Genomic DNA, 25,829 nt, shown 5'->3' with positions numbered 1-25,829 from the left:
CTCTTCTGAACTGCTACATTGCATGAAAGCTAATTTCTGCTATTACACAACAGTATTTCTCCTTGCCATTAACACTGGCGATTTCGCTTACTATTCAACAGCTGTCAATATTAACTGAACACATGCCTCATTCTACCATAGGCCAATTTATTTATATATAGGAAAACCGGTAAAAGCCTAGCTTTGAATCATCTAGATAATATTACTTAAAACAAAAACAATTTATCTGAATTTTTACCTAACACAAAAATTCTATAGGAAAACATTAAATTCCCTGATACTGGGGTTATTTGTTGCATTTTCCCCCCGTTTTACTCAGATTTATTTATTACTGCCTCAAAAAAACCACGGCATCTGCCTATTCTTATATATTTAAAATTATTAAAATACTCAGGAAAATCCTTTGGTACTCACTCCCTCATGAGTTAATAGGTTAATAGTATGTCTTATGTTCAGCCAAGGTCACTAACCACAATTTCAAACGCTGAACTTGTCGCCTGTTTAGCAGAATGGTTTCTGAGTCCATAATTAATGATCATATCGTGAGCATCAGACAGACGCCCATGAACACGGGGAAGGAGCGTCTGTTTCCCCTTCAGTTTCAGCGAGTACAGCCCCCTCCGGTTTTCGAACTGCCTCCCCTTCCCCGCCCCCCCTCCACTGCCCTTCGGCGCTCAGGAGCCTCTTTGGACAGGGGTGCTGTAAGGCTGAATGGATAGTTCCTGCTTGTTCTTTTGCTAATAGGTATTGAAGATGTCGTGAAAGTCTGTGATTAAATCATGACTATAATAATCTCACAGTTTATTTTTCTCCAGCATCCAATGACAAAAAATGTGAAAATTTTTGGTGGTATTTGCTTTGAAGCCATCAAACAAGACATCTTTTATACTCTTAAAACAAAGATTTATACTTTCCACACCTTACATGACATCAGAATGAGTTTAAAACACAGTTCCACGGTGACAGAAAATAAGAAAGGGGCATCTACAACTCCTTTGACAGCCTTGACTGGTCTACATTAAACACCCTTTTTCCAGAATCACATTCAATGTATGAGATGAAGAAACAGTGTTTTCCAGTCAGTAAAATATTTTAACTTCTCAGGTGGTTAACGGGTCGAAATTACATTTTTACCCTTCAAAGTGCCTCAGAGCCTCAGGCTCTGCGTTCCCTTCGAGGTCTAACAGAGCCCCAGAGGCCTGGCCAAGAGGCCTGCCGTTCTGAGGCCGACAGACTGCAGGGAATCTGTGGCCGCTCTGGTATTTCTTCCCCGTTAGCGCAGTAACAGCTTAGTGCAGTTTTTCTTTTGTTCCTTTCTAAGCAAAAAAGTTTTATGGTATCATGAATACATAACCAAGCCCTTAATTACCTCGTAGCCTGCATGACAAGGATTTCCCCCATACTGTTAATTACAACATAAAAAGGAAGAAACCGTAAAAAAGGGTATTAAAAATTTACACTTAAAATCAGGCATGTAAAAATGGCAATTTCCTCCTAATCCAGATTGTGAAGTGCAAGCACATTGCTTCTTTATATTAAAAACTTTAGATTAAAAATGTGGCTCTGGAAGCTGAACTATTCAGAAAAGAAAGGTTCAATTCCAACTTCTACTCAGCTAAACCCAGAAAGAAATGACACAGGAATGTAAATGCGATTTTATTTACCACTTTGATGCTCCAAACGGCACTGCCAGGAAGCTGCCTGGGCTTAAAAATGTCCCGGCCTTCTGAAATGCCTGGGGCCCAGGAAGGCGGGCTCACTGTGTTGTGGGCGCTCCAAGCCCCCTAGGGTACGGCAGGTGAGAAAACAGGTGTGTAAAACGCAGCAACACAAAAGGTCAAAGCCAGCAACTAAGGAAGTTTAGAACAGCAAAAACAAATGCAGACGTGTGGAAATTTAGGACAAATTGCTTCAAGTTAGAAAAATAAAGTTAGCATTTACAGTGACGTTATACTTAAATGTTTGCAGCTACAATTTACATTAAATGCTTTATTCTGGTTGATACATCAAAACTTTAAAAATTAATGCTTATTATGACATCAACAATGAATTATGAACTACAATTATAACACCAAATATAAATAAAAGTCAATCAAACTCTAAAACTAACATTATGAGAAGCAACTGGGGCATTACTTTCTTCCAACAACGATCACTCCACTGGAACGGAGAATGGATAACCTTAAAGGATGTCATGTATACCGACTGCTACGAACAACCAATCAGCGGGCCAACAGCGATCAGAAACATGGACAGACGCATTCACTTTAAATTGGGGAAATTAGTTACTGTGTAACCTTCAGATGCAAATACCGTTGCCATCCGAGCATTTAATTACTCTTCTGTCCGCGACCATTAGTGGTGGGTTTTGGTTTTCAGTCAGGGGACTACTATTCGTAGATCACATACAAGGGATTTATTTGAAAAGTGAAAAATGTCAAAGCAATTGTCCTAAATTTGCAAATTACAATGCCTAAAGTACCCGATTATTTAAACAAGAAATAGTATCTTATTAAAATAGTTAAAATAAAACTAAGACATTTTACTTCCAAATAACCATATCACACAATACCCTGAACTAATCGGATGAAGACGCTAAGCGGCATGAAGAAAAATGTTCACTCCACAAAGATAACACTTTAAAGGAAAACAGAAAACAAATGCCAAACAAGAACGAACCTATTTGGAATTATGTAATTCAAGAATGCACACTATAAATTTTACTAATTAAATGACCAAAACATAATACAAGAAACACAGTACTTACCAGGTGTCTAGAGTATCATCAAACTAACACATAGTAGCCTATTAATCGTATAAAAATACCACTGGGACTTTAAATAATCAACCAAGCAGCAGCTCTTTACTACCCTTTTGGAGCAGAGTTCATGGAAACACCAGTAATTCAGGAAAAGTCACACAGGGGAGAGGCTGGCCGCACCTCCAGACACCCCCCTACACACCCCGTGCCCAGCCTAGGGGCTGAGAGGGCGCTCTGCTCCTGCAAGGGTCGAGCTGCACGCGCCTGTCCCCACACTGTGCCCAGGGTCTTTGGTGACCTCTCTGCCACTCCTAGTCCCCGCTCTGTTCTTGTTCTACTCAAGCTCTCCCCAGCCACAGACAGCTCGGTCCCCCGCGAGGCCTGGGCCCCTCCCTCCCACAGACAGCCTCCCCCACACGGACTGTGCGCAGCGAGGGCTGTGAACACCCCCTTGGATCTTCCTCTCCCACGGTCATGCCGAGAGCACCAAATCGGTACGGTTTTCGAGGTCCTCTGGAGCGTTTCCATTTTCTCCCCCTACACCGCTCGGGCACACCGTGTCTAAAATCTCTCCCTCGCCCTCGCCCTCGCCCTCGGTCCCACCATCTGACTCACCTGTCGGAGTGGACGGGGAGCCATGGGGCGCACTCCCTTCCCCCCTCCCTCTCCTGCCTCTTGGATCCTCAGCCCCGCCCCTCCTTCAAGCCACACCACTGGTCAGTTTGGTTCATGTCACCCTCCAGTCTCGTCCCTGGTCGCTCTGCTTCCCCCTTCCGGCCCCACGCCTCGCCTGCCCCCACCAGGCCTCGCTCTCCCAGCCTCCTCCTCGCTGCGCGGCCCAGGCCTTCCTCCTCACAGTGGCCAGGCTTTCCGAAACTGCAAATCCGGTCCGGCAAGCCCCTGCTGCCTTAGACCCCTCCGCAGTCCTCGGGGCGCTTCAAGCCCAGCCTCGCCGCTCACCCCGCGCACCCCCGCCCCCCAGCTGCAGCCAGCCCTGCACCCCTGCTGCCCTGGCTCCCACACAGCCTTCCATGAGCCAGCTCCTCCCGGCCCCTGGCCCAGGTCCCATGGACAGACCACCTCCAGCTCCCCCCGGTGCTTCCCCCTCCCCGGGTGCGGCCTTACCATCTGCCCCCAGAGAGAGGCCGTTCCTCAGCACTCCCTTATCACACCTCTTGCAGCTTCTCATTGATTGCAATTTGGGCTCATGTGTTTCGTTGTTTATAATTACTTAATGGTAGAGTGCGGGGGCAAGAGACATCTGGGTTAGTCTTAACATTCCCACTGGTCTTCCTCTGAGGATACCTGGCTAAGCTGCACCTTAAATTCCTTTTGGTAGATCACTTAACGTTATGTCAGTAGGCAGTCCATAAAACAGATCATAAAAAGTCATGTTCAAAGATAATGCTGTGTTATTCATCATAATTTAAAAGTTAGCTTTGGTGCCAAAACTCTATCTCATTTTAAAAAGTATTCATACCTCATAAAATATGGATGGACAAAATGAAGGATTCTATAGATCAAGAATGTTTGGATGTCATTTCAGGGATAATTAGAAAACCACTCAGCTGCTATGAAGAACTTATATAATAAAAGCTTGGGCAATTACATTATGAATTTTAATAAGTATATTATCATACGACACTGGAAGATGGATTGTGTGCAATTTTATAGGAACAGAAGAAAAATTATGATGTACTTAGATATTTTGACAAAGGAGAAATTACCTAATATATTCTTTAGCCCTTAAAACTAAAATACAGCTGTAATTATTATCTTCAGTTATAAATTGTCCTTCAGATCTCAGCTTAGATCAAAGAAAACAGACTGTTCATAGGAAGTTAGCGCCCCCTGTTGACTGCAACATGGTTTACACCATTGTGGCGCCTGAACTTACACAATTTACACTTAACTACACTTGCATGTAATTGTTGCCACTAGAGTATAAGCTTGATAAGAAGAGACCATGCTCTTTCTGTTCACTGCTATGTTAATCATTCTGTTCAGCACTTATTGAACATCTACTTTTTTTCTGAGCATTTATTACTTTTTTGCATGCATAAATGTATCAATAAACCCTGTAATATATGAAACATACTAATTCACCCATCAGTTATAGTCTAGACTCTTAGATTTCCTCACCTTTAAAAAAATTAACAATCTATCCAATACACTGCTACTCTTTACCAAACACCTATAAAATGCATTAAAAGCACAAGGATTCACACTGCAGCCAGCAGGAGCCTTTAAGTTGTAAAGAAAGCTAAATAAATAGAGCCAACTTGCCATCAAACCTTATAAAAACCTAAAAAAAGCAAAACACAACACAACACAACACTACCTGGCAGAGACTGGGATGATATGATCCCAATGATAATTACAGAGCACCACACCTACTGAAAGTCGGTCGCCATCTTTCTGCGTTGAGGCCTACTTCTCAGGTAAGTTCATCAACCTTGTAGACTCTGCAGCTGCTACGAGCACAGTGGGACAGGACATGGAAGCAGCGAAGGCCAGGACTGAGGGGCAGGACGTGGGAACGGCACGGGCTGTGAGGACCGGCCGTTGTGGGCCACCTCCCAGGGGAAGTCTAACCCTGCTGCTGGCTGTGGAAGAGGGCCGATGTCACACCCAGAGGCCAAGAGCGCCCCACATGACTGAATCGGCTCTGAGCGGGGCCCGTGTGCGTCGGGGGCCTCCCGGGCGGGCCTCCCGGGCAGACCTCCCGGGCAGACCTCCCAGCGCACTGTGCGAAGCCAAGGGGCACAGGGAAGGCGGGCCTGGTGGGGAGAGCAAGCACAGGCAGGAGGACCACCGCGAGGGCAACAGAAACGAGTGCATAGGGTCTGACGTCAGGGCGCAGGCGCTCACTCACACACACCGCAGCCAACAACGCACTCCTCGAGGCGCAGAATCCTTGCCGCGTGACCAACTCTCACGCGCAAAGCTGAGTTCGACATCGGCTGGAACAAGGAGGTGAGGCCTGATGTGATGCGACAGGACCAGCGCACAGAGACCAAACGCGCATGTGGCTGGTGCCAGCACTGGTGCCGGTAACAGCCTCAGCAACCTCGCAGCGGGCCCAGAAAGCTCAGAGGGAAATCCGACGCTCCCGATCCACGTGTTTTTGTTGGTGGCGTCCCGTGGCACGAGACATTTCTTAGGTTTAAAACTACATCTTACTTTTTAATGGTTTAGAGTAGTGCTTCTTGCGAATCTTTTTAAAATATACACTTTCATTCCCGTTCAAGAGGGCCTGGGCCGAGAGGGGGCCAGAGGGTGCCGACGCCCAGCAAGGGGCAGGGGCCCGGGGTGCACTCTCCGGGCACCTCCCCACGTCCCTGGCGCCCTGGGGCTGCCGCTACTCCAGCCCCCACCACACACAGGATAATTAATAGGCCGTTCAGTCCTGAGGTCTGTGTGGCCACCGTGTGGCTTTGGACTTGAACCCACTGCATGCTGTGTTCGCTGAGAGCAGAGTCTGACTCCGTGAGGGCCTATGGCTCATTTCACTGGCTTTTCAGCGCCAACTACTAGCCAATCTGACTGGCTGTGGCACCACCACTCCAGCGACAATACCCGACTACCTCCTTCTCGAGCCTCCATTTTCATAGAATGTCATCTGCATTAATCTGTGATGCAAGAAAGAAAACAGGTAGCACTGCCACTTGCCGTGTGTTGGGTGCTTTGTGCGTGTCACCGTTCGGTTGTGATGACCGCCACGGGATGTTGTTTTACAGACGCAGCGAGAAGGCTGTTAACTAGGTGCCGTGCTGGGTGCACACCGACAATAACGGAAGGACTGGACGTGGCATCCCAGCAACTGCACCACAGAAATGTTCACGCTGACTTTTACATTGATCAGTCTTTCCTCGGACCAATTAGCCAGAGTAGAAATTGATGTGAACAACACAAAATACTTCTCAGAAGTCACTTCTACAAGGACAGCCTACCCTGGCCACTCAGCCACAGGGAGGGGCGCTGGCCCAACCTTGGCACATGCTCAGCCCTTTCTTCTCTCGAACTAGCCCTGCTCAGGCTGAACTGAAGAGTGAGGGAAGGAAAAGAAAGAAAAAAGACGACGTTGATCAAGGGTAGAAGCTAGCAAATAACAAGCCCAGAGAGAAAGCGGCCTTCAGGTGGCTGCCCTGGAAGCTCTGGCTGACTCTGCCCCTCTCCTCATCCCTCCATAGGAGCCCGGGAAGGAACCCGCCTGATTCAGAATAATTGTGTGTGACTCTATAAACACACTCATGCATCTATACCGAAATACCACTATGCACATACTCATTGTCTGTATGTGTATATATGCACATGTTTATAAATATGCCCATGTATGTGACTATAGATGGCAATGAGTATATGATATGAGTGTATATAGGTATATGGAGTGCTATATATTGATAATCTAATGTATGTTGAAAATACAGTGATTTGTTGCTACAGCTAATGGTTCTGTTATGTTTTAAAATGTGTCCCATGAGCAATTGGAGGAAGCAGAATATTTGTATTTGTCCTTAAAAATAATGAAAGCATAGCAACATCTTTGGTTTTATATCCTTAGTCAATCTTAAATTTGTTTAGTATTTTGTTTAATTCCACCAATATTCCGGAACTGAGGTCCTCACATTTTTAGGAGCGTCCCGCTTTGTGCTGCTGCTACAGCAGCCGCTGGCTGCGTGAGGCAACCGAGCCTCACAAGTTCCACAAGTAAATGGGAAATGTCGCACTCAAAATTCTTACGTAGTTTAAATGCTAAAAGATGCTGGGTTACCCAAAACATTAAAATTTGCCTCTCTGCTTCTGTTTCGCAGTGGGGCTGCTGGAGAACTTGAAATCTGAGTGCAGCCTTGGGCGGCCCCGCCTAACCCACCACTGGCAGCCGTACCCCTCACTGGCAGCCCCCACTCGGGAAGGCAGGAGGCAATTAACAGCCGTCACTCAACCTAAAGCTTCCCGATTTCCTTTGTTTCTAATTAAAGTAGCCATTTCATTTATAAGTAAATTCTTGGAAAAGCTCATGTAATATTAAAATGTGGTGAAGATAAAGGGTTGACCATTACAAAACAGAATTTTAATTGCTGAAACACACAGTTCTTTGGTTAAAATGGTAATCGCTATACTGGTAAAGACCATAGAGCGGATGACAGTCTATGGAAATGCCAGTGATACTAAGAATTCAAAATGAAGGATCTTGCTTATATCACAATAACTGCTATGAAAATCCATCTCATTTCATAGCCAGTCCACACTGCCAGAAATATGTAAAATACTAAAGAAAACAAAAAATATAAAACGGTAATGCCTAATGTTAAATGAACTCATGTAATAGAAAAATGGACTTCAGGGTTCCCAATATAAGGACGTACACATTCCTGTGTAGGTCTGCTATGATCCCAGTACCTCAGCAGTGATTAAAAAAAAATGCAAGTGCTGCCTTGTTCTATGCAATGCACCCTCTGCAAAACACGGCCTGGCGCGTCCACAAGCCAGGACTCACCGGGTGAGGCTGCCGGCTGCACAACTACAACCAAGAAACCGGGGCAGTAAAACACAGCCCACAGAGCGCGTATGACAGCGCGCAGTGAAGGAGCAGCAAGACAGGGACAGCTGCACAGCGAGTAGGACCCCACCAGGACTGGTGGGCGACAGAGGACTCGGCAGCAGTAAAAGCAAATATAAGGACATGGTGCATGTAAAATGAGATAAATCTGGACAAAAAGGAAACAGACATCTCACACACACACACACACTCACACACACACACACACACAATTGTGGAACATAAGTCAACAGAAAACTAATTGTAATAGTTTCTCAGTGGGAACAGAAATCTCTAAATAAGGAGAAATACTGTAAAATTTAACAGGAATATTTATGATGCAATTACTCTTAAATAATGCAAAGTATCTGAACCAAAATTAGAGAATCAAATTTCAATTGCTAACATCTTTTCAGAGCCAAAACTACATAATTATTATATAACTATTCAAAAAAGGAAAAAAAAAAAAAGACTAAGGAGCAGGCAAACTAGTTTGAGAATAAAACCTCCCTTGGTGTAACTGTGTAACTTGCTGTTTTTAGAGAATGAAAATACATCTGGACTTCACTTGGAGAAGACTAATTCTCACATTGAAATAAAATATAATTATATTTTTATACTGAGCTTACAATTCCACAATTGGACTGTCAAGACAGTATTCCTATAAAAAGCCAAACTTTTAATCAATTTAAATCACGAGGCATAAAACTCCATGTTATTATTATGACTACAAGTCTCTGCGCTGTTTCCTATCGGCCATCATATAGAAATGTCCAGAAGCAGGGCTGCTGCAGAGCACACAAAGGTGCGTGTCTTCACTCTGCACACAGTTTCATTTAAATCTCAGCTGAAAACAACTGCCACTTACCCTCCAGGGATGAAACTCACTCATTCGCAACCACCCAGGAGGAGCTTCCTTCACTTTGAAAGATCAACAAAATCCTAAGATTTTTCTTGAAACCACTGATGTACATCCTGCCTTGAAATGTAATGCTATACCCAAGACTGTTTTTCAGGCTTATTGTTATTGTGTGGCATAGAACTAAAAAAACAAAACAACACTGTTTTCTATTAGAAACTATCATCAAATAGGTTGCAACTGCATGTCACAACAGGGCTGAAATTCCAAATAAGTTTAAACAGCATTAAAAAAAAAAGCCAAATAACCTAAGTCAGCATTACATGTACATTCTACCTGAAGAGAGAAAACAGTGCCCCCAAACCAAAACCACACACACACCTTGCTTTATGGAGGTGCGCCAACATCGTTCGTCACCATCATTAAAATTGCCCTACCTGTTTGGATCGAGGTCTACCCGGAGAAAATTTCCTTTTGGTAATAGCTGGTTTACCCATGCCAATTTTTGGAGTGACTGAGAAGTACGTGGTGGGCATGATGTTTCCAACAGAAGCACTGAGCGCCGAGGGGTAACCGTGCAGCATGTCATGGGAAGGCAATTCTGTGGGGCGGGCTGGGGGGGAAGACGCGGGGGCCTTGCTCCTGTCCGCTGCCGATGGAACTGATGACCCCGTCCCCGATGCCAATTTTACAGATTTGTCTTGGCATAAACCATCCTTCACACAGCTCTCGGCTGCAGGAGTCGTTTCGAAGTCCATGAAGGCAGTGGAAGATTCGGGATTTTCTTTCTTTTCTGTTTCTTCTTGTACCCTTTCTACAGCCAACTGTTTCTTAGAACATAGAGAGCTTTCCTCGCACGGGGACATGAGGGTGTCTGGAGAGACGGCGGCAGGCTCAGCGGCTACTTTTGGAGGCCTCAGCTCTTCCGTGGATGCCGCTGTTTTAGGGCCCTCTAGAGGCTGGAGCTCCTCTCGGACCGTGGCCGGGTGCGCGAGGACTTCCATGTTTTCTGTCACTTCCATTTTGTTTTCATTTTGATCTTCATCACAAATAAGTGTCATTTTAGAAGACATTTCTATTTGGTAATTATCAACTGCATGAGATATCTGATTTTCCAATTCAGGATGCATTTTATCTTGAGATGATTCTATAAAATTTGGAATATTATGTTAATAGACATACAAATTTTTAAATTTCTAATTATGAGTAGGTATAAGACATTAACATTAAAATGTCTATAGCTCTGAGGCTTAAAAATAATAGGCTTAGACAGAATCAGTCACAGATCAGACAACAAAACCTAAAAAAAAAAATCATCTAAATAGGATCCCCAGAGTGTACAGTATTTCTGTTAAGAATATTAAAATAGAAATTTCTAATATAATTCTATTGCATATATATGATGTGTTATAATTGGAGCACTTACAAAAGTATTAAAAGTTCTGTAGGTGAAGACTCACTAAACAGCTGGGAAAACGAGGTTCAGGGATGTTACGTGAGGCGTCCAAGCCTCAAAGTGCGAGCTCGTCTAGAACACAAAGCTGCTGCGCAGCAGCAACCCCGGATCAAACAGAGCACTGCAGCTCACGTGCATAGGTACCTTGGAGCGAAAAGACTCCTTTGGCTGAGCTGGACCAGCCAACATGCCCTGTGTAATTTTTGGACCCTATTCTTCCCCATCATCTGTTAACTGAAGAAACTAATCCTGGCAAGTCAGTAATCACAATTAGGTGTCGGAAACATTTCTAGTCATCAACTCTGAAATTTTAAAACAGGGCACTAGAGCATCAGACGGTTAACCCAGGCTTACTTAGCAGCAACTTTAGAGGTCCAAGCGATAAGCCCTAAGTGCCCTATCGCGTAAGACTGCGGAGGATAAAAAGCATGCATTTCAATTACCATTATGGCAATTTCTAAGTTGCATTAACAGAGATACTAATTTCCTCATTTACGATTTACCATGGTGACTGAAGGTTATCTATGGTCTCATATGAAAATTAAATCTCACTTCTCATTCCCACTTTATTGAAAGACTATAGCTGAGGATAAAGAAAAAACATCAAATAACAGATCGCTGGTACCCAATATTTTTAAACACAAAAATCCTTCACAATTACCTAACATAAAATTTAACACACATGAAGAGTAAACACTTATGGGCTTAAAACCAGAAGTACCACTGTTTGAGTGGCTCAAATAAAAAAAACAAAACGAACCCTAATATAACAGGAAGCCTCCATCACCTGCAACTAGAAGACCAAGGACCTCAAGTCACACTGGCAGAGGGCAGCCTGCCTCACACCCAGACCAAGGACACCCCTGCTGTGCCACGCTTGCTAGGCAGGGACGCTAGGATAAAAGGGCAGACACAGCGTTCTCCAAAGTATAACACTAGCAATCCGCTGCTACTGTTATACAATGATTTTACTCTGCCTAAGTAAGAACATTCGATTTAGCAACTCTTTATATAAAGGGACTATATCCTCCTTCAGAATTCCACGGCCAATCCTGTGCAAGAAAAGGGCGACTTAACGAAAAGATTTCCTTACTATAATGTGTAAGTAAGCAATAGTTAAACGGGGCTTTGCAGTAATTAATTTGAAGAGTCAACAGGCTACACACAAACCCACGGAGAAACTGCGGGCACGGCTGTGACTCGGCCAGGTGAGACAACGGCGGCACTGCCGAGCGGGGCGAGGAGCCTGCAGAGGCTGCACGGAGTCCCCTCCCACCGGGCTGGGAATGGGGCCGGCAACACAGGGGTGCGGAGCCCCGGCAACCAGCGCCCTGACCCTGCTCTCGCAACAGTCTCTTAAGCTCGACTTTCATCCTACTGCCAAATGCCAATTTCCCCTAGAAGCACAAAACACAATGCTACTATTTATCCGTAAATCGGATGTGAAGGTGGGCATGAAAAAGAATTAGGATGCTGATTACGCACTATGTTAAGACTTACTACAGATAGCTTTGTCTTATTTTTATTCACTTTACATACTGTCTAATGAGTTTAGAAAATATGAAAAATCTCAAAAACTCGGAGACTTTTTTATATATTCAATCGGTAAAACACACAATTTCACATAAACTACAACAGACTGTCAGAGGAACCCAAGATTAATTTTGGTAAGGAGTTTTTTCCCAATCTGGTCTCATTAATTTCAGATCCTCATGTACAGTAATAGCTTATTATCAATATTGCAAAAAGCTTAATTGAAATAACTGAAATAACCCTTAATAGGACCATTAAGACAATCAAAAATAAACCTTTCATTATCTCAGCATGAAACACCTCACAATCAGCAATGGCTCGAGTTAGTAACGACAAGTGTAACCCAAGAAGGAGAAAGTAACAAATTACTTTTTAATGAAAATCACTTGATCTGTACACAAAGTGTTTATTTGTGATTAGGCCTAGATTACAGCTGAACTACAAATATACACGTGCCCTTTCTCCTATTAATTTCTGTCTCAGGTTATTTTACTAACAGCTCCTCTCTATACATTTCCGAAGTACTAACCTATATCTTAGCTGATTTTTATTTACGATACAAACATTTTGACAGACATTCACATATTCACTGTATATGCACACTTTCCCTCCAGGACACGGACTGTATCGATGACAGAAAAGGCCCTCACCGTCTGGAGCAATTCCAGGGGCGGGCTCCCGGCCACAGGCGTCTCTGCTGCTGGCTCGCTCCGGAAACGGCAGTGGGTCTTCGGGGCCTTCCACGTCCATCTCGCTGGTGTAATCTTAACAGAAATGTGTGTATTCTTTAGCTCAGAGTGAGTTTTCATGGTCTGGTTAACTAGGTCAACAATATCACCCTGCTTTACTGAGGGTAAATTACCACCAACAATGCCATAAATTCTTCATCACATTTTCTTATTTTGAACCCAATATGTATTTAATTTTAAAAAACATGGAAAGTGTAATGAATTAAAAGGTAACTGGCATTTTAAGATTTAAGGAGGATTATTCCACATCTGTACATTTTAAGATTTAAGGAGGATAGCGCCTAGAATTAAAACATGAATAATTAAGCTGCACCTACTTAAAACCCTTGTAGATAACAACATAGGGACTTTTAAAGAAGCTGCTACTCATACAGGTAACAATGAAAAACAATCTGGAAAGAAGGTCAGTTTCTTTACCATCTAAGAATCTTGCTATCATGTTTATAACCAACAGCACACGACTAAAAATACCTGAGCAAATTTTGGGGTCCAGAGGTGAAGATTAACATTTAAGAATGACACTCTAAATCTGAAGCTTGTTTAGAGTGAAATAACCCAGATTTGGAAGTGCAAACTGGGTCGTATTGCCAAATGAGGAGGAAGGCGCACGGCTGGCTCCGAGCGCACTGGTCCTCAGGTTCACACAGCGCAACGGCCGGTAGGAAACCAGAGACGTCAGCCGGCAGAGTCGCCGGTGACCAGGGTTGCGCGTGACCAGGGTTGCGTGCGTCTTAGAAGGCTGAGAACTCAGAACAGGCGTTGCCACGGAAGCAGCATACTAGCAACTGGCGGGCGCAAAAGTACCTGCGGGGACGTCGGCCATCTCCTCACCCTCGCCTGGCTGCAGCCCCATCTCTGCGGCCAAGTGTTTGCAACACGTGCAGACATACTCTTCTCTGAACTGGGAGTCCAGGTCGTGATCCGCGGGTTTGTCACATTCCAGGTGAACCCACCTGCAGTGATAAACATTTTTAAATAAACTTGCCCAGTGTAAAGTCAAGCTCGTAACACAGGGCAGAGAGAAGACGCCGAAACCCTGGATGGAGGAGGGGATGAGGAGGACAGACAGGAGGGGCCTCCAGGGTGCGGTCCTCGGGAAGGACCGGCATCTCTGGACGTCATTAAAGCTGCTGGCACGCTTCTACTTCAGGACTGGCCAACTACTTCCTCTTTAGTTTCCCCCCTTAAAGCTCACTTCCAGCCTTATCTTTTGCCCATTCACTTCCAAGGTAACTTAATTCCCCCCAGAGCAGCACTCAGCACTGAAGGACACGGGGCAATGGAGCTCGGAGCGCAGAGGGACGCGGCAGAGAGCAAGCACAGAGACGAGGAGCGGGCGGGGCACCGCAGCGGGGCGGCGGCCCCCTTACCTTTTGCACATATTACAATGCAGCATGTCTGTCTGCAATTCTGGGCTGTAGCACTTCCCACAGAAAGGGCATAAGTTATCCTGCTGCTGGTAACAACTGTCACATACCAGGCAATTGTGGTGCCACTGAGAACTAGACCGTGTGCCGCACTCGACACATATTCTGCAATTCTAAACACCAGGAAAAATGAAAAGAAAAAACCAGTTTGTTATGCATTTGTGTTGCAGTTCTCATGTAAACCTTTTTGAAATCAATGAAACCTTTGTAGATTATACAACATTAAGCTTTAATTTTCAGGACAGTAATTTAGGGTATGTTTTTGAAAAAGCAATTTGTTTTGAACATTTGATAAGACATCACTCAATCTGCAAGAAAACCTCCAGGAAAATGTAATTTGGGGTTAGAGACGTCCAAGAAAATATAAACAGGGAGGGGAAAACACGAAGAACATAGCAACTACTCAAACTGCATAAAGGAAACATTTCAGAAATAGGAAGCAGCTTGTGTGGAACGGGCTCCTCATGCCCCTGCAGGCGGCAAAATGGCGCTGTGGGGGCCCGCTGCGGGGGCCGCCCCGTGAGCCACACGGCACGACATGCCACGCGGGCAGCGTCGCAAGCAACACCCGGACGGCTGCACCGAGGAGACACGACCACTCCAAAGGACTGTGTGCCGGAAGTTGTGAAAATGACCCCTGCAGATCAAACCCAAGTCTGGCTTCTCATGTTTTCAGAACAGAGTGGCACTTATTCTTTTTGAAAGAGAGCGTTCCGCGCGAAGTGCGAGGCCTGCCGAGACAGCCAAGCCCTCTCCCTGCAGTTGGCCCGCCTGCAAGTCCCGGCCCCAACCTTCCCATCTAAAACGCCAACCGATGGGCCTGTGTCTTTGTGAGCCACTGGGCTGGTGTGAAAAAGACTTGCAAGACGAAAAAGAGAAATTAGCATGAGCCACAAACCTGCTCAAGTCTTACATATACAATATGAATGCACTAACAGTAATGCAAAAATCCTGAATAATTATTACATAAAGGCTCCAATAGCAAATTAGGAAAATAATAAGCCACATCCAACTGGAGTTTACACAAGAAATGCAAGGATGGTTAAATATTAGAAAAATCTATTATAAAATTTAACATATTCTTAGGTCTGAGGAGAGTAAATAATTAAAATAGATGCTGAAAAAAGTTTTGACTTATTTAAAACAAACTCTTATTTAAAACCAAACTTATTTAAAACATTCTTATTTAAAAACAAACTCTTGAGAAAATAAAGATGGATGGGCATTTCCTGAAGGTGATATACATGCACGTCTCAACTCTAAAGCCAGCACTTCCTGCCATGGGGACCCTGAGGCTGCCAGGGAGGCCAGGAACAAAGCAAAGATGTCCGCTCTGCCCACCACTGGCCACAGTTCTAACGTCAGTGTAGACACTGGAACAAGGACAGAGGCAGAAGAGTAAGAGGAGAAACAAAACTGTAGATGTCAAGACAGCACACTTGGAAAATCCTAGAGAACTGGTCATAAATTCAATAAAAGAATTTAACAGAGTGGCAAGATAGAAAACAAGCAATGAAAAGTCAATAGAATTCGCATACACAAATAATGACCAGTTAAAAGGTATAATAAATTAGAAAATTCCACTTACAACAGCAACAAAATACACAAAATATTTAAGAATGAACTTTAAAAAAACAAACTAAAATCTATACAAAGAAAATTAACAATGCACTCTTAGAAGGCACTGAGGTAGAACTGAACAAATGCAAAGACATATCTTGTTCTTGGTTAGGATGTCTTAGCATCATCAAGATGGCAACCAACAAACTTAAAGTGACCCCAATAAAAACTCCAATGACATTTTCATGGAGTCAGAGAAACACCAGGAAAAATCGTCAACAAGAGAGCTCTGCGGGGGGGCCCCACTGCGCCGCCCACCAGCCACCCACCACAAAGCCTCCACCACCGCAACAGCAAGGTCTTGGTTCCTCGAAGGCAGACAGAGGAACGGAATAGACAAGAAGTTCCAGAAATAACCCCAACCAAAGTTCAAACTCCAGTCTGGAATCTCACATCCACGGGGCAAAGACAGTCTTTTGAGCAGCTGGTTTTGGACAGCTGGAGAGCTAACTGGAAAAAGATACTTCACACTATGCAGAAGCAGCAACTCCAAAAGGACTAGAGCTAAAAATTAAACAAAAATGATGCAAAAACTGAAAGCAAATATAACTCTTCTATAACCTCAGTATAGGGGGGAGGATAATTTTAACTCAAAAATCCAGAAGTAATAGACGACAGATAAATCTAGCTACATAAAAATAAACTTGTGTGTGGCAAAAAATAACGTAAGCAAAGTCAAAAGGGGAATATCTAACTGGAGGAAAATATATGCACCATATAACACAGATAAAGGCCTAATATCCCAATATACAGGGTGTGGCAGAAATAACACCTGCTTGAATGTGGTTGGTAGGGTAATAATATGGGTGTAACATAATTTATAGTTTTAATTTCACCTAAAATGTCATATAGTGTGCTTGAATGTGATAGTTATGTTACAGAATGATATGCTTGTGATTTTGTAATAAGATTTTGTAATAAAAAAGGATGTTATTTGTGCCAGACTCTGTATATAAAAAATCCTTAAATTGGAAGGTAAAAAAATCAAAATCTTCAGGAACAAACACACATGAGAAGACAACTCATAAAAGGTCAAACTTATCCTTACGCATATATAAAAAAAATCAACTCCACTCAAAAAGGAAATGAAAATTAAACTACACTGAGGTATCAGTTTTCATCAAAAATAGGCAAAAATTCAAAGGTGGAACACGACATTCTGTTGGCAAGGATAAAGGAAAAGAGGCTCTGTCACCCTTCACTTGCCTGGTGGCCCTGTGAACTGCCACCGAGCCACTGGAGGGGGAAGTGACACTATCTAACCAGCCCCAGAGCACTTCCCCAGCCTGTAATCCCACCGGGAGGAATCTGTCTCAAGCTCCTCTCCACAATTCAAACTCCCCCTGCAGTAGGTCGCCAACTCCAGCATCATTTGTTATGTAAACTACCCTCCACTACCTTGACCCCAGGCCGCTGGGTGAATCAACTACCGTGCGGGGTTAGGAGAGGGGAAGGGGAGCAGGAGGGGGATCCCTATGAACTGCTATGAAGTGGCCTGCAGACTTAAGTGAAAAAAGCAACATGCAAAAAAACGTATGTAAGATGCTACCTTCGGTGTAAAGAGAAAATAACATATCTGCTTATCGTTACAAAAAAATACAAGGACAAACCAGAAAGCAAGTTTACCTAGAGTGTAAACGCGGTGGAATTCAAGTTGGAGAAAATAACTCTGAGTATAACTTTTTATATAACTATGAGTTTTGAAAGCATGTTAGTATCGTGGATATTTGTAAAAAACGGAATCGCTAAAAAAAGGGGAGTAATATCTATCACTGGGAGGAAACTGAAGGCTGGTTTATTGCGCTGAGCAATGGAGTCAACGCATGGAGCACTGCTGGGGCCCAGGATTCACAGGCCAACGCGTGGGAAGAGCCTTAGTGGGCGGGGCCGGCCTAAAGCCATCACTCCCCGGAACGGGAACGTGCGAGTGCCTGATTACTGTGTCCTGCACATGCGTGCCCGTGTTTCCTGCCCCATCTGCTGAAAGGGCCAAGCAGCAAACAGCCCCCGGCAAAGAGCAAACCTAGTGCCCAAACCTAGTGCCCCTTCTCCGGGAAGAGCCCCTGGCCTAGAGAAGAAGACTGACTCCACTGCCAGGGAGGAGGGGCAGGGGAGGAGGGGCGGGGGAGGAGGGCCCGGGGAGCAGACAGGGACGCCTTGGACACCTCCTTAGCCCACATGTGAGGAAGCGCCCAACACGGGGCGAGGGCCTGTCACAAAGACAGGAGCCAGCTTGAAGAGGCTGCCCCAGGGAAATACAGGACAGTCTGAGCCCAGAACAAATTAGCTGCAGTAGTGAATTATTTTACAACCAACAGGTAGTAAAACCTGCATCAGGCAAGGGCCCTAACATCCTGGGAGAAGTTCGGAGGAGCAGCTGCTCTCCAGGGAGCATAGGAGAGAGGCAGCCCGTGGAGAACCTGCCTGCGGGCAGCGGACCAAGCCACCAACCGCCACCTCCTGGGAGGGCGGCCAGCAGCAGGCACACCTGGCCGAGCCACCCTAGAAGGGCGCTTGTCACGGGGGCAGGATTTCAGTCAGAAATGCGTAACTCTACACAATCATGAGAAATTATCAAAAAAAGACAAAATGACCAAAGTTCTATTTGGGGGAACAAGAACAGGTATGTGGGGGAAAACTGTTCAAAATGTATCAAAAAAGACATGAGCTTAGGGAATTTTCCAGATTAAAGAAGTCAAAAGAGACATAACAACAAAAGGAACACCTAACTTTAGTAGACAACATTTTGGACCCTACACGGGAAGGGAGAAAATGCTATATGGGACCTTAGTTCAAATGACAAAACTGAATATGGATGGAAGATTGGATGGAAACACTATTGGGTAGGCCAAAAAGTTTGTTCTCTACTAGCACTTAGTTGTCTTTAACTTCATTCGAAACAATTTTGTTAGATTGTATTGTGACAGTGTCACATCAGCATGCATTAAAAAATCAAATATGATATAAATTTTTATGCCATTTTAATATTGAAGATGAAAGAAGATACCCAACATTTTCAGTGTATTATACTTTATTATTTCAAGACAGGTAAAAATGAAACTGAAATACACACAAAGATGTGTGCAGTGTATGGAGAAGATGCTGTGACTGATCAAACATGTGAAAAGTGGTTTGCATCCTGACTGGTGTGGCTCAGTGGATTGAGTGGCAGCCTGAAAGCAAAGGGTCACCGGTTTGATTCCCAGTCAGGGCACCTGCCTGGGTTATGGGCGAGGCCCCCAGTTGGGGACGTCCAAGAGGCAACCACACATTGATGTTTCTCTCCCTCTCTTTCTCCCTCCTTTACCCTCTCTAAAAAATAAATAAATAAAAAGACTTTTTAAAAAGTGGTTTGCGAAGTTTCTTGTACTAACTGACATTTTGGCCAAATAACTTTGCTGCGGGGCTGGCTCTGCACAGGAAGCTGTTGAGCAGCACCCCGGCCTCTCTCCACTTAGAAGCCAACAGCGGGAGAGAGCGACACACTCAAAACACTCAAATCAATACAGCTATTGGTGGAAACGAAAAATGTGTCTTTTATTTTACGGAAAAAATGTAACAGACTTTTTGGCCAACCCAATGTATCGATGTAAAGGCATGAAACAGGTAACAGTACTACGATTATGTAAGAAGAGCCGTATTAGGCTCTGTACACTTGTATTTAGGGCTGAAGGGAGCACGGAGTGCGAAGCTCACCCTCACATAGTTCAGGCTGAAAGAAAACACAGCAGGAGGCGGGGAGGGAGGGAGTAGGCATGGCAGTGGCATCCCAACATTAGGTGAATTAGATAAAGAGGTGGCTCACGGGTAGTTTCATTTTTCCAAACTTTAAAGACTGTCTTACTTTCAAATAAAAGTCTTTTAAATGCACGATGCACCAACAGCAGCACCCCTGAGGGGGAGACAGAGCCAAGAGACTGGCCTGACAGCGGCCTGCCGGCTGCAGCTCCCTGAAAGGGTGCTCCCCTTCAGGGAGGGGCCGCAGCCCAGGCTGGGCCTGCGACCGTTCGGACTGTCCGTTCACGAGCGAATCCTGAAAACAGACGACAGGGGGCACGGAAGAACAGAAGGGTAGTGGAGGAGGGTCATTCCAGGACCGGCTCCCAGAGCGAGCCTTCTAGGGAAAGGCCCTGCCAACGGCCCTGGGTGCCCGAGCGCTCGCTTTCCGCAGCACCTCCCTGAAGCCAACAGCCCCGTGAGCTGAGGGCTGTGACCGTTCTCCACGGAAGGGACGCCGGCTCAGGAAAGTCCAGGGACCGCCACGGACCCTGCACTTAGACACAGGCGCGCTGAGACCCGACGCCGCAGCCTCCTCTCACCCGCACTGAATTACATCCACAGAACAGAACTCTCTCACACACGCAACCCTCCCACCCGATCCCGATCCTCGGCGGGATGGCCCAGGGCCGCGAGGAGGAGAGCAGCAGAGCGAGGCGGAGGGCAGGGCCAAGGGGAGTCCGAGGACGGCCTTGGGAAGCGAACCTGGAATTCTGATGACATTTTCCAAGACAATGAAAAAGAGGACAAAGACAGCAGTGAATTAGGGCGGGAAACAAATCTCTCTAGGTGTTACCAAATAGTATTACTAGGAATGTAAAGAAGGTGGTGTGACTTTTTTTTTTTTTTAAAGGCAAAGTTAACCAACACTTCTCTAGACCATTCCATGGGCCCAATTGTTCGTAGAGTCTAAAAAAGAAAAAGGTGTAACACGAAACTATACCACAAGTTTTCGTCTGAAGGCAACGGGGTTCGTTTTTAGAGGAAAATAACCAGGGAACAAAGACTGGGACTCTGAGATTAGGATTCACAGAGGAAATATATACTCTTTTTTGGGGCGGGGGGGGGGCAAAGAAAAAATGACAAGGTTTGAAATCTGGGTTAACTTAACCAAGACAAGTAGAGGAGAAAAGTAAAATGTCTCATTTCTTTATTTTCAGTGGGAAGTGAGAGAAGAAATGATACTTTCAACATTTATAAAATAAGTTTCTGCATTGCAGATCACTGAAGGAAAAAAAAAGGAACAGAAAGGAAAACAAAACTAGTTTGTCTTAAAATAGCCAACCACTTCAGACATTAATCTCAAATAGTTACACCTTTCAAAAGACACATTTAAAATTACAACGGAAGGATCCAAAAAATTTTTAAAAAGGTATGAAAAGATCATTCACCTGGTGGAATAAACCCCCTGTGGCCATATTGTCAAGCAAAGCAAAATATAAAGGCACTTTTACGTTGATAACTGGCCTGACCTACTTGTTCAATAACAGCTGCACAATAAGTGTCATAAAAAAAAGACAGTAAAACACAAGGAGAAATGGGTATGAAAAAGTATAGTAGTCAATTTTATCTACCTACTTACATGCTGTTCAATCAGCTGGTCAAAAATTAAGGACTTCAACCAAATGAAATTAAAAACAGATACTACACCTTAAAAAGTCACTATTTCAAGAATAAAAATATTTGCAAAATAACACAGCGGTTAAACTACAATTACCACAAGTAAATAAATAAAAGCAGGAAGTAACATCCTTAAGCATAACCTAAAAGAGTATGTATGAAGTTATTCGGTCAAATGTACATAAACAGATAAAAATATAACACATTTGGGGACAGCCAAAACTATAATGAAAGGTAAATTTATAGTCTCAAATATCCTTTTCCTTAGAAAAGTGAAGAAAACATATTACGAGTCAACTTGCTGTTTCGGGGAAGGGAGAAGGCAAGCAGCGGCACGCGGCGGAGACCCAGCACCCACGCACGCGCTCCTCCGACTGCAGCTTTTCCGCGCCCGCCAACCCACCTGGAGCGAGGCAGCCTCGCCGCGCCGTCCGCAGGCGCGCGGCCCTCCGCACGCCCCACCCCTCGCCCAGGGCGGCCACACCTGAGGGCAGTCACCCGGAGGAGACCCTCCCTCCAGCCCCACCCCCCGCCCGGGCCGCGGCTCTCGCCGCCCGCGCCCGAGGCCAGGTGGGCGCCGCCAGGTCCGGGCGCTGACCCTCACCTGGCGCAGGGGCGGGGCGCAGGTGCTCGGCAGGCCGGCGCCTCCTCCCACCCCCTCGCCGGCCCCCGTCCCCGGACCGCCGCCCCGGAGGGCTCGCCCTGCTGGCCAGGGCCGCCCCACCCACCCCGCCCCCGGCGGGCGCGCGCCCCGCTTGCTCCCTCGGGCCTCCACGCCTTTTCCAGCGCCGGGAAGAGCCTCCGCCTGGGAGCTGCCCGTGCCTCGGACCCGGGGCCACCTCCGCTACCCCACTGGTGGGGTGAAACCGACCCACGACCGACCAAGAAAAGGGCCAAGGCAGGGGTCCCGGGAGCACGTCTCTGGGCCAACGCGACGCGTGCGGCGAGCCCACAGGTGTACTGGAGGTCTCGGTTTTCTGAGAAGTTCAAGCATTTCAGGGGAATGCGAGCCTAAAATAGTTCATATAAAGTGTAACTGGCCCGAAGGCACCGCAGTGTAGTTCGCGAGGCCCGCACTTAGCGCTGGAGGCACCGCTGTGAGGCCGGGCCAGGCAGAGGCGGCAAGAGGCAGGGCGGGCGCAGGGAGGCCAGGCCGGGGCAGGGCCCGCCGGGGCGAGGCGCTCGCCCTCCATCCACACCACCTGGCGATGGCCACGGGCACACACGCCTGCGGTGCCTCGAAGAGGAGCCGCTGTTCGTGTTTTGGCAGCGATTGGCTCAGCACCCCAGGTGTTACCGATTTCGGTTGTGCCACGAGGCTTCACAGAGCCACCCAGCAACACTCCATCGCAGCCAATGCCCACGGGCTGCTTGCTGGCGTGGGAGGTCTGATGGCTCTGCAGGTGGGCACAGGGTCATTGCGCCTGGACCCTACTTTCACAGGAACGCCTATGCTAAAGGCGCTCTCCGCACCAGCACCACTAAAGGTGCGGAGAGAGCTAGTGCCCCGGGCTAGGCCTGAGAAAACATCTTTCTACTCGATCCAGCCCTGGCAATTGAGTTTCCAGGCAAAACTATTTTTAGATTAATTTAATAATTTACTTGATAGATTCTATTTAGTTTTATTTTTAAAGACAGTGTGATTAGATAAAAGAAGCTTCTGCCTACCTTCATGTCTGTCTTATAAAGTTAAAAGTATCATTTTAAAAACCCTCACCAGGGGCGGAGCATAGAGGACTTCTGGTTCTAGAGTCTTCAGGCTCTTAGACCGACCTCCTAGTTCTCAGGGAAGCGAGATCGAGAAACCCTTTCCACGCACTCGGGAGTAAAGCCCCGCCACTGCACCAGCACCAGACGGCGGCCCAGGGAGCCGGGCCGTGCAGGGACAGGCGCTGGCCAGAGCACAGGAAGCCTGAGTTTTGGTCCCTCAGCTTAGACAGCCGACTTAACCGCCAGTCTCTCACCTGCTCTTAATCTAGAATTTGTTAGTGAACCTATAAAGAGTTCAAAGGAAGCACATGAACTACACTTTTAGGGTTCATTCAGCCTAGAGAACATTCAGAGAAAGGCCATAGTAAATATTTTTTGTAAATATCTCCTAAACAAGGGGGGGAAATGTTTTATTCAGCCAGTTGAAAATTAAAAAGGTAAATGAGTGATCCTTACCTTCTACTTTAAGAATTTATATGTCTTGTGCTCCCACAGACAAACGATTCTAAAACCCGTGTACCGGGGACTGTGACTAGCCCTCCCCACAGGCCGAGGTGTCCGCCCACAACAGGTTTAAAGACAAGGAGACCGCACCTCAGAACAGCTCAAGCGATCAGCACGGACACCTCAGGGCCACAAAAGGGCCACTGCCAAAACAGATGGGAGAACGGAAAGCCACGGACCCAAAACCCAGAAAGAATGAGAAAGAACCGCGGGAAGCCTGCCCCTGGCGACGGAGAGAGGAGGCTGCGCGCAGTGTGCACGGTCAGTAACGACACATGCTGTGGGGCAGCAGGCATACCGACATCGTAGGCAATAAAAGAGAGATGGAAAAATGTCTAGGGCCTTGTCTGACCCTCCAAACCTGAGAGACGCTTCAAACAGCATCTGAGTCACATGCATCTCGGTCAGTCATCACTCAGCGCGACTGTCACCGGAAGCCACACCCCACAGAACACACGCATCACATCATGTGATTCCAAATACTCCAAGCAAATGTTACCTCGATATGTAACTGTGTACTTTATAAAAAACACTGTGAAACCATCCAGAACTTTATCTATAGAAATGTAATGTATTTGATTTTTGGATTTTAACTTAATGGATTTAAAAAACGCCCCCGTTTCAGTACCCGTGCATGGGGAGAGCACCAATGTCAGAGCTTTCTGGGAGGACTAATGATAAATCATTCAAAATGTTTCGAAGCCATGAAATACCATACATGTCAGTTAACAGATTCAGCAGCATTTTTATAACAGCCTAAAATTGTAAACAACCCAAATGTTCACCAACAAATGATCCAATAAGCAAACTGCGGTATCTCCACTACTCGGCAACAGTATGGGTGAATCTCAAAATAATTATATTGAGTTTCAAAGCCAAAACAAAGAAAGAAAAACAGAATATATACATACTATATAATGTCATTTGTACAAAAGTCTGGAAAATGCACACTAGGTTCGGGGAGAGAGCAGGCAGCCTGGAAGACAAGGGGCGTGGCCGGTGGGGGCTGGGGGGGCGCCCTGGGGCTGGGGGCGGCGAGCGCCCGCTCCCTATCTCCAAGGCGGTGACGCTGCGTGAGGGCACACACGTGTGAGATTAAATTACAGACTTTAAATATGTACAGTTTATTGTATATCAATTATGCGTCAATAAAGCTGTTCATTTTAAAGTTGATGGCAATGTATAAATTTGCATAGGTATCCAGTTGGTCTTCTCTACATATATATATATATATAAAAATTTTAAAAAAACATACAGATGCTGATATTTTTTCTTAAAAAAATAAACAACTTACTTTGCATTTCCAGCCATTGGTTGGTACTGATTTCATAACTGGTTGAAGACAAAAAGTATGATACCCTTTGTCACACGTATCACACACTAGCATCTTGCTATCTTCTCCCGATTGTCTAAAAAATAAGATAGCATTAATGGTGCCTGATCTTCACACTCACGTCTGTACCATAAGCAATCATCTAAAGACTCAGCCCTGAGGCCTGCCCAGCTCTGTGTCCTCAGTGTCTGCTTTGTCCCCGTGGAGAGAGCGACAGAGGCAGCCCCCAGGGATCGGACTGACGAGTCGCGAGCGCCCTGAAGGAGCTTCCTCGCTGAGGCTCACCTAAGGCCAGCCGCTTCAGCCACTGGGGCCTCCTGCAGAGCAGGCCCGCCAAGATGGCTGCCTCTGACCCTCGGGGCAGGCACGCACGGCACCCTTTCTGGGGAGGAGCCAAGCGGGCCTGGCACCGGGCCCCGGGTCTGGGAAGGCAGCGGTGGCCCAAGGGGGCTCAGAGCTGGTGCCAGCCTTGCCTTTGTGCTCACACCGCTGGCTTCCTAGCCGGGTGCCTCCTGAGTAACTCTGACTTGAGTTCTCTCTGTTTCAGGCAGAAGGTGTAAGCAGTTATCAAAGATCACTGTGAGAATTAAGTAGAATTCTGGTTGAAGGGCTTAGAATTTGTGTGTTAAATAAGTAGGTATAAGAATAATCATCATAATTATTAAGCACTGTACTTTAAAAAAATCTCTGCTTTGATTCTTGGCTATTAATTAGTAATTCTCAAATACTAAAGATTTAATTCAAGAGGAGGGAAAAGGAAAACTGGGCACTGCAAGAAAAGGAGCTGCGAGAGGCAAGGCTGCGTGAGGCCTGGGGGCCGGCAGAGCGACACGGGCCGCGGGTCGGTCAGCCTCCCCCTTCCTTCTTTGGCTTAACAAATTCTACATATAAAACTGCATGTTTTATCTCTCTAGCTGCATGGAGAGAGAGTGCAGGAA

General features: G+C 45.8%; 1 protein-coding gene across 1 annotated transcript in view; it reads right to left on the bottom strand.

Annotated features, from left to right (window-relative positions):
• Positions 1-25,829, bottom strand: part of KMT2C (lysine methyltransferase 2C) — a 213,577-nt gene that overhangs the window by 74,489 nt on the left and 113,259 nt on the right. Inside the window, exons 9-14 of the mRNA XM_054593417.1 lie at positions 24,853-24,967; positions 14,271-14,440; positions 13,705-13,853; positions 12,802-12,915; positions 9,600-10,309; positions 1,665-1,784 (exon numbers count right to left, since the gene is read on the bottom strand). Of these exons, the coding sequence (XP_054449392.1) occupies positions 1,665-1,784; positions 9,600-10,309; positions 12,802-12,915; positions 13,705-13,853; positions 14,271-14,440; positions 24,853-24,967 (1,378 nt within the window). The remainder of the gene's footprint in view (positions 1-1,664; positions 1,785-9,599; positions 10,310-12,801; positions 12,916-13,704; positions 13,854-14,270; positions 14,441-24,852; positions 24,968-25,829) is intronic.

This window comes from Pteronotus mesoamericanus, unplaced genomic scaffold, assembly GCF_021234165.1.
Source record: "Pteronotus mesoamericanus isolate MK-2021 breed Mesoamerican mustached bat unplaced genomic scaffold, CSHL_Meso_final scaffold_409, whole genome shotgun sequence".
Taxonomy (NCBI): domain Eukaryota; kingdom Metazoa; phylum Chordata; class Mammalia; order Chiroptera; family Mormoopidae; genus Pteronotus; species Pteronotus mesoamericanus.
The sequence above is the reverse complement of the archived record's forward strand: the minus strand, read 5'-3'. Positions and strand labels throughout refer to the sequence as shown.